The sequence below is a fragment of the Limulus polyphemus genome, unplaced genomic scaffold, assembly GCF_000517525.1.
Source record: "Limulus polyphemus unplaced genomic scaffold, Limulus_polyphemus-2.1.2 Scaffold3446, whole genome shotgun sequence".
NCBI lineage: Eukaryota > Metazoa > Arthropoda > Merostomata > Xiphosura > Limulidae > Limulus > Limulus polyphemus.
Genome location: NW_013669056.1, coordinates 6449 through 25031, shown reverse-complemented (window position 1 = coordinate 25031; position 18583 = coordinate 6449). Strand labels below are relative to the sequence as shown.

The following is an 18583-nucleotide window of genomic DNA, read 5'->3' as shown; positions in this document are numbered from 1 at the left end:
TGATATAGCATTTGTTATAGAGCGATTGTTGAAAATAAGTGTATCGTAAAGTTGTATTCGGAAAGAATAAACCAGTTTTATTAAGTAAAGACTTGTGTCGCTAAAGTTTCGTCGGAATGAAGTTACGGAAAGTTAATGAACAAACGGAAACGTAACAATATATTAGAGAAGAGGAGATGCCTAGAGAGCAAATGTCACAATTCTCAGAGTAAAAGAAATTCTAGATTATTTTAAAATATTACCATATAAAAGTAAGAACTTGAAACTTATATACTATTAAAATATGGAAGGTTAACTATATTTTTATGCTATATTTATGGGTATATCATGATAAAAAAGTAGTTTAATTAAATTTTGAATGTAACTTGCTAAAACCTTGTGACTTGCATAGCAAAAGATGTCTGTGGAAATAGGGTTAAAGATTATAAGGATCTTGTACACAAAGAATGACATTATTTTAATTTAAGTCTTTCTACTAAAAATATGTTATTTTTTGATTGTAGTTATTTGCACTCACACTCTGAATAGTTCGAGTGCAAGGTGATTTTCATTTTAAGTATAATATTACTTTTCTTCATCATACAGTTTTCGAATTTTACTTGCATAACTTCTAGAATCTCCTAAATGAATATCTAAAGTTTTTAAGGTAAATGTTTATATTCAATTTTTCATTTTCTCTACCATATCACTAACTGTAGATATTATCGTGAACATACAGTACAATGAAATATTTAAAATAAAAAAAATGGAAAAATGTATATACCTATTAATTTTTTGCAGAATATTTTAAAAGATCTTCTTTTGGTGATATTTGTAATTTCAAGTCTTTTCCTTTTCACATATGCTTAATTTTTAATGTATTATTTTCCTTTCCTATCTATTACTGTTTATTATACATCTCAACACAACTCAACTGTGTCCTAGTGGGATATTAAAGTATCTTCGGCAGAGATGTGCAAGCCTTCGACACAATCATCCTACGCTTGCACAGGATCGTAATCTTGAGAACTGACCTAAGTGTGTCAAAGCAATCATTCGTTAGCTATAATCTTCTGTTGTCCATCATATGAGGAAGAAAATCCTATTCTTTCTGTACGTTCCTTACACACACACACAAACACAAATTATCCTTATGACTAACTTCTAAAGCTGTTCTGACGATACTTGTCATGCTGTTTTTCCAGGGCATTTTAAGTAACATTCTGATACAGTACTTACCTCAGCTTACGAAATTAGCTATTCTCGTTCACTGCTGCCCTCTTTTGCCAACTTTTACTTTAGACATGCCACAAGCCTTCTGCTCCCCCCCTATTGGAATTGAAAGATTCCAATGTGTGTCTCATGCAAATCATCGTACATCATTTCTTCACCAATAGGAGCATGACATGCTGACGTGACGCATCTGACTCCTTCTGTACTTCTCTACCGAACAATCATTTCTTGTTTGGCTGCACTTGTTTTTGGTTGTGCTTCTTGTTTGTTTAAAGATTCACGTTCAGCTTAAGTTTCCTCATGAAGTGGTTTTCTTTAATTTATTTAGTTTTCATTCCGACAGTTTCTTCACTTTAAATTTTTATTAGTTATTTTCAGTGACATTATTCTTTCTTACCACTCGAATTTGGTGGACTCTTCTTCACAAAGAATTCCTAAGTTCATGTTACTACTTTAGAGGTCACACCAACGACTAGCATTCTTTCTCAGGCCTAAGGTACGAGTGGCCCAATGGTAGGTTTATGCGTGTTTATCCGGTAGGAGATCAAATGTTACATGGGCCAGCCTTTGTCCCCAGACTTTGTCCCAGTTCCTCCAAAACAGGTTCCACCTGACAAAGACTTGGATAGTCTGTTTCCACCTCCTGATTTTACTGTACCTTCCCAACCCCTGCCTGAGTAATCAGTTAAGCCTAACTAAGTCTTTTTGGATTTTGTTTTTCAGGTTTATCCCTTTCTCCTATTTCTTATGAGCCACGTCCTTCCTTACTACATGACCAATCTTCCCACTCCTTTTTGGTCCCCCCCCCTGATATTTGGGTTCATCCTGATCAACTTGCCTTACAATTAAGTGATGGGATTAGCATGCCCTGCCCCCTGCAGGCTTCAGATCATTTCTCACTTTCGTACCATCATGCTGATTGTCTCTTTTTGGACCTACAGTTGTTAGGTTCCATACTGCCTGTTTAGGGGAGGGGAGGCAGCTCCTGATTCACCTGTCAGTCTGACCCATGCCCAGTATTCTCACCTGCATCTTACCTTTGCAACTCTTTTAAGGTATCTTTCTTCTCTACACTTTCTCTCTGATGCTCTCCACAGAAATCCTGAGGGGTTTTCTGGGGATACTCTTTCCCTTTTTTCCTCCACACTAGCTTGTTTGTTGTTTTCGGCTCTGGTTTTGCATATGTGGTTTCTCTGCCCCTTTTCCTCATCATTGTTTTCTATGATGCACCTCACGACAGTAGGTTTTCAGGTTTTGTTAGAATGATTTGTGATTAACTTTCTTTCCCCACCTTTTGTATCTCCTTTCCTTATTTTCCTCTGACCTACTCAATATCTCATCCATTTGGGGGTCTTCTTCGATACTCGTATCAGTTGGGCCCAGCCTTATCCTTTAAGACTTTGTTTTATGGAATTGTTACCCTGTGAGATGATCTGCTTTGGTGGTTGGACAGGCATATACTTCAACGGGCGTGCCACTTTCTTCCCTGTGTCTGGATCTACATCTTTTCATAGACACATCCCTGCAGGTCAGGGGTGCATGGGTCAAGCATTGGGCCATTGATCTATGGATGAAAACGCCTTGCTTATCAATGTTCTCGAACTTATAGCTCTACATTGGGCATTTTTACTTCACCTGTAATAGTGCTACCATGCTACTGCATTCCTTCCAGTTGCGTTGTCCTCCTAGGTGACCTACCCTTCTGGATTGGGATGTTAAGGTGGTACTCCATTCCCTCATTTTACCTACCCTTTTTATCACCCTACCTATCTTCTCCTTTATCTGGCATGGCTAAGTAGTTAAGGCACTCGACTCGCAATCTGAGGGTCATGGGTACAAATCCCCGTCCCACCAAACATGCTTGCCCTTTCAGCCATGGAGGCATTATAATGTGAAGGTCAATCCCACTATTCATTGGTAAAAGAGTAGCCCAAGAGTTGGCGGTGGGTGATGATGAGTAGCTGCCTTCCCTCTAGTCTTACACTGCTAAATTAGGGATGGCTAGTGCAGATAGCCCTTGGGTAGCTTTGCGCAAAATTCAAAAACAAACAAACAAACCTTTTTCTGGATGGTTTCCTTCCTCCCAAAGACTTTGGAGGCTCGAGAGGGTAGCTCCTCCTTTTTGCTTATTTCCCTTCCTTCCATTTCTCATCTTTACCCTCGACCAGATCCAGATAAGTTTCTGTATCTTGTTAAGGCTTTTCGTAGTTATATTTCTTGTATGGCTTCCTTCCATGATACCTGTTCCCTACTCTTTATTCCCTGGCAGTCTTCCTCCCTTGATGATCTTTCACCTTCAATCCTCACCAATTGGGTCCAACTTTTGATCTGATTGATTTATTCCTCCTTGCCTTCTTCCTCCCAGAATTTGTTCCAGTTATCTTCTCATCAGGTTAGACACCTCACCTTTTCCCTTGCTTCTTGTCTCTGTTGTCCATTGGATAAAATACTATAATCAGGTATGTGGACCACGGCCAATACATTTGTCTCCCATTATCAACATCATATCGTGGTTTCTTCTTTGTTGGGTTTACATCTTTCACCTGTGGCCGTTCTTCATACTTCGTTGGAACTCTGACTGGTAAGTTTCTATTCATACTTTCTTTTCTTTTCAGGGGCCTTTTTATTTATTACTCATTATATGGATCCCACTCTGTGGCGATTGGTGCCTGACCAGGTATTCTTTAACTTGAAATCTGCACTGTATAGCCATGTTGACTTGTGCTTTGTATTCCATGGCTATGCAATACTCATCATTGTAATGGGGTGTTTCATAAAATTACTTGTAGGTGATAACCTAACGATATTTTGTTTCATAAACATGCAGGTTTGAACCTCTGGACTAAAGGGGTAAAGCAGAAAGGGATAGCTTCCCATTCCTGCCATGCCTGTAGTGAATAGTTCGGTATGGTCTGCTTTTTAAAATAGCTTTTTATGATCACTTATTGTACTGTCTCGGATGATGATGTTTCTCCTGACTCTCCACTTCCTTTTCACCCTCCTTTCTTCTAGTGTAGTATGGGAGTCCTTACCCCTTTCCTTTATGAAGCTGCTGGGGTGGTCAACCGTGGAGGCACCCTCCTGAATGGGTTTCACACAAAAATGCCTATAATCATTCAGTGCAAAGTAGGACTGTGGTGTTCTGCGAGTGTAGATGATGTACTGTCCTCTTCTTTGCTCTTCTTGGCTGAGTTTTGGAATTAGAGTAGAAACAAACAATACAAGTCCTCATATGTTTTGGGTTGTCTATCTTCCTCCCTTGATTTTCCTTCATCTGTGTTGTGGGTCACAGAAGTAGTACATGAGATTGTTATGGTTCTGTCCTTTGGCTTTCCCTCGTCTTATCTCAAAATGGGGATGTTACTGCCTTTTGGATGGTTCCGGTAAGTTTCCCAATTGGGGGAGTTGATTGCATGCTATAGAAATCCTTACAATACCGGATCGATAGCTCAGTGCTAATACTTGTGTCATACCTGGGAGACAGTGTGATTCTCAATTCCCCAGTCTCTTGGTTTTAAGGTGAAGATGGTATGATCCTCATCCTACCCCTGCATGGATGTCAGTTCCCAGCGGCATGGGTTTTCGATGTAATTGACTTACTGAATACGATCCGTTGCACCCTAGTCACTCTACACCTGAGGACACATCCATTGTTTTACCCACTTTGCTATTTATGGGATTTAGTTGTATTTATTTCATATGGCTAGGATCACAATCCTGACACAGTTCTCTCCCACTTAGATGTGCTCATCTCCTTTTCCACTCTTATCTTCTTCACATTTCACAGAGGGGCAAAGAGTATACCTGTTTCAGAAGTGGTGTGGTTCTCCTCATCTGATCTTCGGATCTGACTCTCTTATTTCCAAGGGTATCCTTCAGATGCTTTCAGAGGGTATTTCTATAATTCTCTGGCACCAGTCCCTCCTCCTATTTAATGTGGGATTCTAGCTAATTTTGTGAGATGAAGTAAGTATTGTATCAGAAGTTATAATTTTCCTATACTGAAAATGTATTTCCAATAGGTACTTACCTCACCTCACACTTTCCACCCTTTTTCCCCACTTTCCTCCAGTGTTTAAGTCTTCTGCCAAACTTCGAAGTGATAGTTTGGGAGAGGAGTATAGAGGGAGTCACTTGCATCATGTGAGCATGTCATGCTCCTATTGATATAGAAGTGATGCATGAGAAACACATTGGAATCTTTCAATTCCAGTAGGGCAGAACAGAAGGCTTGTGGCATTCTCCTATTGGTGGAGAAGTGATGCATGATGATTTGCATGAGAGACACATTGGAAGCTTTCAATTCCAGTAGGGTGGAGCAGAAGGCTTGTGGCATGCGTAAAGAAAATGTTTGCATATAGAGGACAGCACTGAACAAGAATAGCTAATTTTGTGAGAGGAGGTAAGTACCTATAGGAAATACCTTTTTAAGTACAGGAAAATTATAACTTTTGCTTTAATTATATTTACCTGTTTATTAAGATTAACATATTTGAAAATTTATTTCCTCTCTTCTGTGTTTACATATGAATCATTCTCCCATTACCAGGTTTGTTTTTAGATATACACAATAAAATATCAAAGAGGCACATGTTTAAATATTTCTTTACTTTTTTGGGGCTTGAAACTGGTAAAACTTTGGGAAGTTTGAAAGGAAATACTCTTTCTTTAGGGTGATACAAAATTCCAGGGAAGTGAAAGAGTTAATGTGAAGAAGATATAAAATAATATTTTGGGATATTTGTTTACAGAAATGACTTGTAAACAGCAATTGTTATGCAAATGTTGGGAACTTAATAGCTTCATAGAAAACAATGTCACATTAATGAAATTGTACTTTCTGTGTAACTCTGTATTATACTTATTTGTTAGAAGCTTCCATATTCATTCACTATCTCTTTGTCAGGGAAGTGTTTTTTCTAAATGTATACTACTGGAAATGACACAATGTAGATCAACATATAATGTGCAACAAATAAATTGTTGCAAAAGATATGACAGTATGCCTAATCTTTAAAAATTGTTATCGAATGAAATAATTTACAAAAATTAAAAATTAAAATTAGACAAAAACTTTCATTAAACTTTATAATCTCATAATTGTGCAAAACTGATTTTAAGAAAGATTATACCATTTTAGGAATTAGAATTATACCACTTGTGAAGATTATAATCACAAAAACTACTGATGTTTATTCTCCCAAGATCATAATTGATTCCTTGTTTTTATGTATAATTTCTCTTCTGTATCCCTTTATGTATGGTTTTGCTCGCTTTCAGTAACCTCTTGCTCCATTCTATTTGCTCCATTATTGATATCAACATAACCAACTTTGGTTTATCATAAAAGGAATTGGATGGCTTTCTGCTGTTCTCCTTTTTCAATTAGATTATTTGTCAGTAGTCTCTTGCTTCATCTCATTTTGTTTCTTGTTTTCAGCATAAATAATGATCAGCATCTACTAACCTTAGCTCATCAAGAAAGGAATCAAGTGCATTCTGTGTTCATTAATGTTAACCTAAAGTGGCCTGCCAGTTTCACTAATATATTACTTATCAAATTTGTATATTATACTGGAAAAAAAAATTGTTCAAGATTTGGTACCTAGTCTTTAATCCTGCTCAAAAGTTATTTTAGTCTTGTCTTTTTAAACCTATTCACCCAGGTGGGGGTCAAAGGGATGGTATTATGTATTTGGTATCAGAGTTATAAACAATACATTTTTACCCTTTATTGCTGATTTAGTGACAGTACATGGTAAAGAAGAGTAAATATCAGATACAATATAAAGGGATACTGAAAAAAACTGTAGATATGCATTTCAAGGTTCTAGAGATTATGCAAACTGTATGATGGACAAAAGTATTTTTGTTTTTCACATGAACATCACCATGCACTTCATCATGTCACAGTATGATACAGACAGAAGTCATCAATTCACTGACATGTCTTGAGTACAAATACCTTTGTAACTCATGTGATTTTTTTTTTATACAACAGACTTGTACATTCTACTAAAAGCTTGCATTAATTTGTGTAGATACAATTAGTAAATTTGGAATTATTGTCAATATTACTTCTGCAGTACCCGATTGATCCAGTGACCAGTCCCATGCACATTTGGTTAAATGCAGCATAAATTATATATTTGTTGTAAGTATGCTGTAATTTAGGCCAAAGTTATCAAAGAAAAATACAGTGTAGATAGCAGTAGGTGTTCTACTATTTCTTGGTAAAGAACAGTACAGTTTAGATAGCAGTAGGTGTTCTACTATTTCTTGGTAAAGAACAGTACAGTTTAGATAGCAGTAGGTGTTCTACTATTTCTTGGTAAAGAACAGTACAGTGTAGATAGCAGCAAGTTTTCTACTATTTCTTGGTAAAGAACAGTGTAAACAACAGTAAGTTTTCTACTATTGCTTGGTAAAGAAAAGTACAGTGTAAACAACAGTAAGTTTTCTACTATTGCTTGGTTGGCTTACATCACAATTGATTAATCATTCCTTAGACTTTCTTACTTACTTATTTGTTAAAAATTATGTTGGGCAACTATTTTGATGAAAATAAGTATTTTGTTCAATTGGGTACCCTGAAAAGGTATTTCTGTTAGATACCTCTTCACAAAGTTTAGCTATCTTTCTCAACTCTTCTATACATTCTGCCAAAGAGACTTGCATACCACTAGCCTTGTGAAAACTCCCTCCCAATTTTATGTGATTCCATGTGAATGTGCACCACAGCATGATGATGTAATCATGCAGGAAAAGCCCTCCACAAATAGGAGAGTGACACACCTTCATGCACACTAACTCCTTCTATACATTTGCACTCATGAATCTTCATTTTTTTCTCTTAGATACTGTATTGACCAGAAGTGTTTAAATTTCTTCTCTGTGTTCAATTTAATAAGGTATGTTTCATTATCGAAACTTTGATTTTTGTTTTCTTTAGATTTTGTTTTAAAAGCTTTAATATTTTGTGTTTTTTTTCTTTTTCTCTATCCTTCTGTACTCCCTCTTCTCCCACCACCTTTTATCTGTGGCACTTCTTCATGTTTCTGATAACTTCTCTGGACATTTGTACCATTTTCTGTTTGGCCTGTTCCACTTCTGCTCTATCCCTCTGTACTTTTTCCTTAGTTGTTGGGACTTGATGGGTCGGGTTACATTCCTCTTTACTGTATCCCTTCTCTCTTCTTGTGTGTATTATTCATCTGGATCCATTTCTTTGCCCAGATGTCTTTTTTTGGTGTTCCTTTCCTCCTGGTGACCTGGTCTGATAACATACAACTTCTGTTTTCATTCTATTCCCAGGCTTTTTTCCATTTTTCATCTAGATCAGTCTCCTTCTCACCATTCCATTCCAGATACCATGCTATCCTCCATTTCTCATCTTACCTCTACCACTATTCTTGTTTGTCCCTTTTCTAGCCAGTGACTATCACACACATACAATTCTGTGTGTACATTTCTCTCCTCATGCTGTTGGTCTCACTTTCTGCTGACATTCGTCTTCCATTTCTCCACTTTAGTCTCTTTTGTTGCTCATCCTCTTTTTGCCTTTCTTCCCAATTCTCCTCCCTCTGACCCCATCTACGGTTTTATTCACCCAGTATACAGTTAGCCATGATCAGTGTGTTAGATGCCTTCCTACTCATTTCTCTATGTTTTCTTTGTTCAATTTGTCCTTTGTTTGGATCTTCCCATTCCTTGCTTTTCCCTTTTCCTCAGCATCAGCCACTCTTGTGTTTGTTGTTATGGTGTGGGCCTTTGCTTGTCATATTCACCACTCATGGCTAGCATTCCTTTCTTTAACTGTTTATATCTGTTAACCAATTCTGGGATGCTTCCTCTTCTCCTTCCCTCCCTCCTTTTACAGAAGCTGCTTGGGAGGGTGTGGTTTTCTGGGAATCTTGGTCCTTTCTCACACCCACTCAGTGTTTTGGACATTCCTTGTTCTCTTGTCTCAACTAAGTTCAGCTTATCTTCTTTGCCCGCAAACTATGGCTAATCTGGTCACTGGATTTTACACTTTTTGATCTTTCCTTTTTGGAGACCATCCAGTTTTTCCATGTTATTTTGGGATGTGAATGCCTGTGTGTTCTATTTGTCACCCTTTTTATTCTTTTCTACCACTTCTTCACCAGCCATTGGATGAGCTTTTCCAGGTGAGCATGTGGGCTATCTTCACACATCCATCTCCATCTTCCATCTCTATACCTTCTAGCTGTTTTATCCCCTGATGGCTTTTGGCTTCCACAGATTGCCATTCTCCCATTCCTCACCATCTTTGAGTAGAATGTGCACCATTTCCCTTTCAGGACCCCTTTTCATTCAGTAAGATCCCACTTGTCTCCCAGGTATAGTTACCCAATATCTGCATCAAGTTAGTGTAATGGAAAATACTTATACCATCAACCCTGATCCTACATGTGCCCACTGTGAGATGGAGTGCTCTGCAAGACCACTAGAGATTTCTTCGTGGTATATATATATATTATATATATATATATTTCTATCAATATCACATTCCTTGGCCAATCCAGACAATACCTATTCCATGAACTATCATGAAAAAAGCCAGAACCAGAGTGGTGTTTCTACCCACTTCTCTGGCTCTTACTTGCTGGGTGTTCATAACTGGCATTGCTCTTTCTCCAGTAAAAGATTTTTCCTGACTGAAAAGCCAATGAAGATACAGGTACATTCTTTGGATCTCCCCTATGTGAATTCTTCCCTCCTCATTGAGTGAAGTATAGGATACCCTTGCCTCTTACTAGTTCCTAGCTGCCAGGTTTGTGGATCATTTAGAATCCTTACTGATTGGGACTTACCTGTTGGGGTTAGAACAAGGGTTCCCATTACAGTGGGAAGTGGAGCAATAGTGACACAAAGTGTGTAGTGCTGGTCCACCCACATCTATCTGTGATACATCACACATCTCTAACTACATATAGACTGATGATACAACTTACTATACCATTCCATTCAACATCTGTATCTCACAAGTCCTCCTCCTGCAGCCAGTGTCTGTTCAGTAGTCGAGGTGAACACTATTACCAGTCTCTACTACATCTCAAACATACCCTACTCCTACAGCTGGCAAAGGGCCCATAGAGACTAATGGTCACGTAAAGGTGTATAAACGTATCCATACCGTAACAATACAGTGCTCTCCTCCTGCAGATGGCATGAGGTCCATAAAAACTAACGATAGAGGAGGTGAGCATGGATATTTATTATAAGTTTTCGTACAGCTGGATTTGACCTGTTGAGTCTGATGGTAGAGGATTTGAGCACCCAAGGTGTAGTCTGAAAGAGTCCCAACCTCACTACACATATTGGCTGTTGTACATCTTGTGTGTAAGTACTTGGACAGCCATGTATCAATTCCACCCATCCAAGCAACACAGATCTGGCTTATTTGCCTCTTTTCTTTCCTATGCAGTTGATGACTATACCCTCGATGAGAAAAGATGTGGTCTCCCATGGGTGCACCCCCATGGAGTCCTTGTTATCAGGTGTCACACCACATGGGCCTCCTTAGGACACTTTCTGAAGGGGACTCACCATGGTAACCTTCTCTTCACCATCATAACTAGGATTCTAGCTAAACTATTTGCAGAGGTGAGTATATGTTTTGGAAGTTAACAGTTTTCTTACCTGAAAATGTATTTCTGATAGATATCTTTTCGTACATTCCCACCCATCCTCACCATTTCTAAGGAGTTATTGGTGTAGGGCTTTTGCTACACAATGATGTTATCATGCAGAAATACAAGTTCATTTGGAATTGCATGAAATTGGGTGGGAGTGTTCACAAGGATAGTGGCATGAAAATTTATTTGGCAGAATGTGGAGAAGAGCTGAGGAAGATAGCTTAACTATGTGAAGAGGTGAGTATCTATAGGAAATATATTTTCAGGACATGCCATCAAACATAATGATTATTTTCATCAGAATGGTTGCCCAATATGAGTGAGACTAGGGCATCAGTTGGCTACATTGCAGCTACACTGATGATTATAATGTATTCTGTCTCCAAAACTCAGGACCACAGAGATGAAGACAAAACTTTATCTTGCTTTGTAGAAGGCTGGTGAAACAAAATGTGATATCACTTTTTGGAAGACTGATTAGACAAAATGTAATAACACTGTGGAAAGCTGGTGAGACAAAATGTGATAATACTGAAAGACTGGTGAGACAAAACATGAAAATTTGTCTGACTGGTGATGTGGTTAAACATGATAACACTGTGAAAGACTGGTGATTCAAAATGTGAAAACACTGTGGAAGACTGATGATACAAAATGTGATAAAACTGTGGAAGACTGGTGATTCAAAATGTGATAACACTGTGGAAGGCTGGTGAGACAGAATGTGATAACACTGAAAGGCTGGTGATAAAAACATGAAAATTTCTCTGACTGGTGATGTGGTGAGGTAAAGCATGATAATACTGTGGAAGACTGATGATACAGAATGTGATAACACTGTGGAACACTGGTGATACAGAATGTGATAACACTGTGGAACACTGGTGATACAGAATGTGATAACACTGTGGAACACTGGTGATACAGAATGTGATAACACTGTGGAAGACTGGTGAGACAAAATGTGATAACACTGAAAGGAAGGTAATAAAAACATGAAAATTTCTCTGACTGGTGATGTGGTGAGGTAAAGCATGATAATACTGTGGAAGACTGATGATACAGAATGTGATAACACTGTGGAAGACTGATGATACAGAATGTGTTAACACTGTGGAAGACTGATGATACAGAATGTGTTAACACTGTGGAAGACTGATGATGTGGAATATGTTAACACTGTGGAAGACTGATGATACGGAATGTGTTAACACTGTGGAAGACTGATGATACGGAATGTGTTAACACTGTGGAAGACTGATAATATGGAATGTGTTAACACTGTGGAAGACTGATGATGTGGAATATGTTAACACTGTGGAAGACTGATGATACAGAATGTGTTAACACTGTGGAAGACTGATGATACGGAATGTTTTAACACTGTGGAAGACTGATGATACGGAATGTTTTAACACTGTGGAAGACTGATGATACAGAATGTGTTAACACTGTGGAAGACTGATGATACAGAATGTGTTAACACTGTGGAAGACTGATGATACGGAATGTGTTAACACTGTGGAAGACTGATGATACGCAATGTGTTAACACTGTGGAAGACTGATAATGCAGAATGTATTAACACTGTGTAGTGCTGGTTGTTTATATGCTTTTGTGACTAGTTATAATTTATTACTGAAATATCAAGAAAGAAAAGCTTATTATTTTTCATTTTAATTGTAAACTGAATAGAATAATGATGATTTTTTAAATTATCACATACCTCTTCCAAGAAATTGAGAGAATGTTTCCAGATCGTAAAGATTCCGTCATATCTATAGTTAGATTGTAGAAGATATGTGCTAGTAGACTGACTGTTTAGATTTTTCTATAAACATTTGACGTTTGTAGAAGAAAATAGAATAATGAAGAAGATTATTATTTTTCTAGAAGTTTTGTGATGGAAGAAAAGTGTTTGTTTTGTCTAAAGTCTTGTCATTTTCAACTCTGTTTCATGTAACTGTGACGCCATCTTTATTTGGAATTCTAGTGAAGAGACTAGACATAACAGTTAATTAATAGTTTTTCAGCTACTTCATCAACTTGAAATCGGGAAAGTTATTAAGGCAGGAGAATATATGGTAAATAAGAGTTAAGAAGAAACCAGTGTGTTGGGCTGTGTTGTATGTAGAACTTTTAATATTTCAACTGGTGCAATTGATTTATTTATTCAGTTTATGGATCTTGAGTAAAACATAAATTTTATGTCATGTAACATTGTCAGAACAACTGTCCAAATTAATTTCTCTCAGTTAGACAGGGTCACCCATTAATTTGCTCAATTTTATTTTAGTTGCTATATTAGGATCTCTTATTATTATTATTATTCATTTGTAATAGGTTTGTGTTATCAGAGATAAGACCTTTGTCATTGCTAGACATACCCTCAATAACTGTAGCTCCATTGTTTTATAAGGTCCATTAAAATGTCTGTGTCATCTTTTGTTATGTAAGTCTTTGTTTTTTTAGTTCTACTTGGAAATTTTATACTTAATTTCATGTTACTTGTATTCCAGTAGTTGTGTTGAATTTAGAATCTATGTATGGTATAGGGGCAAAGTTTAGTCCTTTGTTTAAAACTGAAAGTTGGGAATATATTAGTTGTTTGCTGGAGAAGTTAATATTTGTATTTATTTATTAATATTCATTACTTGCACAGTTGAAATTTTTGTTGCTGAGAGTTTACTTTGTTTTGTCTGTCTTTCTCACTGGATCATTTCCAACTTTACTGTAGTGGATGAATTCTAAAAGTTGAGTATCTATTGATTTTTTTTTATCGAAGTGATATTTTCTAGATGAGCTACTTTACAACAACTCGTATTTAATCTATGACAACAATTTTCAACTCGCATTCTCAGCACATGTTTTGTGAAAATGATCTTTAGAGCTTTAAGTACCAGTGTAATTTCTAGGTCAAAACAATGAATTAGAAGTAAAAGTGATACATATATCTCAAAAGCCAGCACTCCAGTCATTAACATTTGAAAATACCTGGCACAGGTAGAATTTCTGTGCAAGTTTTTAGTGTCATTCAAAATCACATTTACTCATGATACAGTGTTCTAAATAGAGCCCATATGAGGGTATAAACCTTTTTAAGCTGCTTAAAAATACATCTGTTTAACTTGAAATTTCATCTGTTTATCAATTCCAAATTAGTTTCATTTCTCTATACTAATATATTTGTTTTGGATATTTTAAATTTATGTTTAGTCATTCCTTATAACTACCAGATTTCTACAAGAATGCTATTTAACAAAAGTCTAGTTTTTTTTGTCACTGATTGTAATATTTTTCTTTAACTCAAGTCCCCAAAGATCAGTGTCCTCATTGGAGGAAGTTGTTGTGGTCTCCTGATTGTACTATGTTGGCTTTTGCTCAAAGCAATGGTGTGGTGGAAATATTTGACTGTTTGGGGAGTAGTTTGTTCACGCTACAGCAGGTAAGAAATAACTTAAGTTTTATTATTGTTTTTTTTCGTAAACTCTCAACTAGTGTCACATAGATTATACTCATTTTTGTGACAGTGTGATAATAATTATTGTGAAGTAAAAAGAAATTTGTAGTTTATTTGTTTCTGTATCTGTATATAATTAGTATAAAGTATGTTCAAGTTTATTAGTTATTTTTAGTGTACAACTTTGGTCACAGTCAACTAAATAAAACCTTGTTGTGTACATGCTTTAAGTCATAAAAGTCATCATTATCATGTAAGTGAGGTTTTGTTGTCTATGTTTTGCATCCTAACATTCATCATTATCAAGTAACTGAAAGCTTGTTGTGTACATGCTTTGTGTCCTTACAGTCATCATTATCAAGTAACTGAAAGCTTGTTGTGTACATGCTTTGTGTCCTTACAGTCATCATTATCAAGTAACTGAAAGCTTGTTGTGTACATGCTTTGTGTCCTTACAGTCATCATTATCAAGTAACTGAAAGCTTGTTGTGTACATGCTTTGCATCCTATCAGTGATCACTGTCAAGTAACTGAAAATTTGCACTGTACATATTTTGAGTCTTAACAGTTATCACTACCAAGTAACTGAAAGTCTACTGTGTACATGTTTTGTATGTTAACAGTGATCACTGTCAAATAACTGAAAACTTGTTCTGTATATGTTTTGAGTCCTTCCAGTCATCACTATTATGTAGCTGAAAACTTTTAATCTGTATATTTTGTGGCCTGATCAGTGATCACTGACAATTAAGTGCTTTAGTTCATGACAGTAACAAGTAATTTATAGACTGTATGTTTTGACATGTGATGGTTGTTTTAAAGAATTGTTGCAAGACAAATTGTTTTCATCAAATATAATTGGTTGTGTTATTTATAAAGAAAAGTTTCAGTAACAAATGTTTAGGGAATTTTGAAATTGAATCTTAAACAAATTATGAGTTAGCAAACAGTAAATGTTTTAAAGAAAACAGGTCTATGAAGTTTTAAATTTTGGTCCTGGAAAAGTCCTGAAATTTCAGTATCATACACATTCCATGTAAACTACTTGGCTAAATTAAAAAGTAAATTAAAAGTAAATGAACAAAAGATTTATTATTGGAATCATATTTGTTTATATCTTGTATTGGCCACTTTGAATCTCTTGCCTCGTGAGACCCATGAAGTCCTGGAAACTTAGGTATGGGTACTGGAAAAAGATCAGGCATTTTATTTTGTAAAGACTGTTAGAAGCCTGGGAAAAATTACTAAATATCAAAATAATAAGATCAGTAGCCCAAACATTAAGAGATTAAGAAGCCTGGGAAAAATTACTAAATATCAAAATAATAAGATCAGTAGCCCAAACATTAAGAGATTTCAGTCCACAATGTAAAGATGTAGAATAGAATGAACTATCAATTGCATCTATGATTTTTAAAATCACCAATGTTTTATTTATATTGGCGTACAAAGAATGATAATTTTAAATTCAGAACATTATATGGAATATTATTTGGTAGTTAATTTTTTTTTATTGTTCAAACAGTGTGTTATTAGATTTTATGAATCAATAAAAAGCCAGTTAAGATTTATTTCAAAGAATTTTCAAGTTTTGAGTATAATATTAAATCTTGAAATTATGTTGTAAAATGACAAGTGGAACATCTAGTCAATTAACTTTCATCCCATTAAAGAAATATTTTACACATTTTATTCTAAAACTGAAGAGAAGAATCATCAAGCATACATTTTTTGTTTCAGAATAACTCAATGACAGGTCAGAACTTGAATGAGGCTGTAGCTGGGATGGCATTTATAGATTCCAGGACTCGAAACACGAAATGGTAAGATTTTAGATCACAAGTTTGAGTATGTATCTGGTTTCTAATAAAACATTACATGTAAGGAGTTTTATTAAGATTTCTTTCTGACATTATATGGTATGGTCTGTCATTTGTTTTGTGAAAATTTTCCAATACATTCACAAATGTTGCAAAAGTTTCCAATCTAAAACTATTTATTTATTTATTGTTAGAAAGTTTAATATGCATAGTTTTCATGAATGATGCTCACATTTAGTAACACCAATTAAAAGGAAGTTAAAGAGTTAAAGCTCACTGCTGTGACTAACCTTCAGTATTATAACTTGTGTAGTTTTTATCAAATGATCTGGATTTCATGAAGCAGTTGAAATAAAGTTAAAGTTGATTAGCCAAATTTATGTAGTTTTATTTGATGATTTAGATTTTGGGAAACCAGTTTAACCCTGTGTGCATGGATCGGAGTCAAATTGCTCATGTCATGATTTTTTTACAGTTACATTCAAAAGTTAATTAAACTACTTTATTATCATTGTATATCAATAAACTTGGCATCAAAACATAGATAATAAATCAACTTTTAATATTATTTAAGATTTAAGTTCTTAATTCAAAATAAAATAATACAAAATATTGCTCAGTATTCATTCTTTTATTTCACATGATCCTTTGAGTTGTTCAATTTACATTTTATTACTTCTGCCTAACCAATCAAAACTCAAACTTCAAATACTGACAAACTAGAACATTAAATAAGAACCTCCCAACTTGATTTGTTAAGATATCAATATATGTAGCAAACTTACCAGAGAAGTCTCTCCCATCCCTTTATTGTTTTGAAACCACTGGTTTGCTCATGCCTACCTGTCTTAAGTACATGTCTATAACCGATAGAAAAAGCACATTCTAAAGCATACAAATCTGAAAATTACCTATAAATTTTTTGGCAAGGAAAGCTATAGTATGCTAGGAAATGTTGAAGTGTGTTTACTAAACCATTGCTCTGAACAAAAATTAATTGTTCTTAACCTTGTTTACCTAGAAAATTAAAATAGTTCTATGATTTCTTATTCTAGTGAGTGATAATTTTTTTATTTCTAAAATGTATATTTAAAATTTACAGTAATTATTATATGTTCACCTCAATTTGAGAATAATTGAGGCTTAGCGAGCACATCTTCTGAGCATAAATGGATTTTGCAACATCATAAGTACTAGAAATCATTGTTTTTTTAGGTACATTTTTTATTTATTGTTATATGTTTTAATGAAAATGACTAAAATTTATGCATTTATTCATAAATGGTAATAATATATATATATCCATATTTAGTGTATGGTAATTAAAATGTCATTGTTTTTCACAAAATACAGATTTGCTAGATAAAGCTTTATACTTTGTGGGCTAATTTTATCATATAACTATAAATTTGGCAACTGAACATTTGCACCAAGTTGTCTATTTTAGATTTTCCCTTCTATGGTTTGGTCTTCTGAGTTTGGCACAAATTAGTTATACTATGCTAAACCTTAATGTAATGCAAATTTTCCTTCAAGCCTATTCTATTACTTTACTGAGATGTAACTAAGAGCTTTGCATGTTTGCATGCCTTTCAGAGCAGGTTTTACAGTTTGCTAGAAACAGCATAATAGCTCACACTGTGATTAATTTCTTTATTGTCACGTATCACTGTAGCAAACTAAAAACAAAACAGAAAACATGTTTAATAAAAGTATATAAGTTTAAACTGTGAATATAAGTACTTTGTAACTTCACAATAAGAAAGAACTGTATTACTCAGTTTTTTTTTCATGTTTCTCAACCATTCTTTTCATTATACTTGGAGGATGTTTCTGAAAACTCTGGAGTCAAGTTGGGAAATAACAAATTCTATTTTTTTTATATTATGGTTGTGTTTATCATTCATTTATTATTTTCTTTTAGTGTTTAGTTTATTTAAGAATTTTTAGTTACATTAAAATGCTACCCCACCTTCTAGTTAATCATTTGGATTTTGAGTAGATATGTGTGTATGATGAAACTTACACCAGCTTCCCTAGCAGTAACATACAGATACTATTAATGTACAAGTATGTAAATTTATGATCATATGAGATTGTACTCTCATGACCTACTCTGTAAATAAATACTCTGCCAGAAGCTTCATTAAGAGAGAGAGTTACGAGACAGCTAGTGAATTGTTGCTGTTTATCACTTGATATTTTTAGTGATATTGAAAGGTATTTTTGGAATATTGTATTTGCTGTATTTTTTGGTTTTTCTTTCTGTTCTTTTTCCTGATTCCATTATTTGAAATAATATTGATATTATTAATATTAATGATATGTTGTTTATTACTATTGGTGTGAAGTCCTGGCCAGGCACTTTTTGATTAACTGTGTTTTGATAAGTGTTGAATTTATTTCTAAGTGTAGTTATGGTGAATAAATTG

General features: G+C 35.1%; 1 protein-coding gene across 1 annotated transcript in view; it reads left to right on the top strand.

Annotated features, from left to right (window-relative positions):
* The window catches only part of LOC106469360 (neuroblastoma-amplified sequence-like), a gene marked incomplete at its 3' end in the record, with an annotated part of 45446 nt that extends 27443 nt beyond the window's left edge, over positions 1–18003 (top strand). The window contains exons 6-8 of the mRNA XM_022397855.1: positions 14183–14316; positions 16072–16154; positions 17933–18003. Of these exons, the coding sequence (XP_022253563.1) occupies positions 14183–14316; positions 16072–16154; positions 17933–18003 (288 nt within the window). The remainder of the gene's footprint in view (positions 1–14182; positions 14317–16071; positions 16155–17932) is intronic.
* Between the last annotated feature and the right edge of the window lie 580 nt (positions 18004–18583).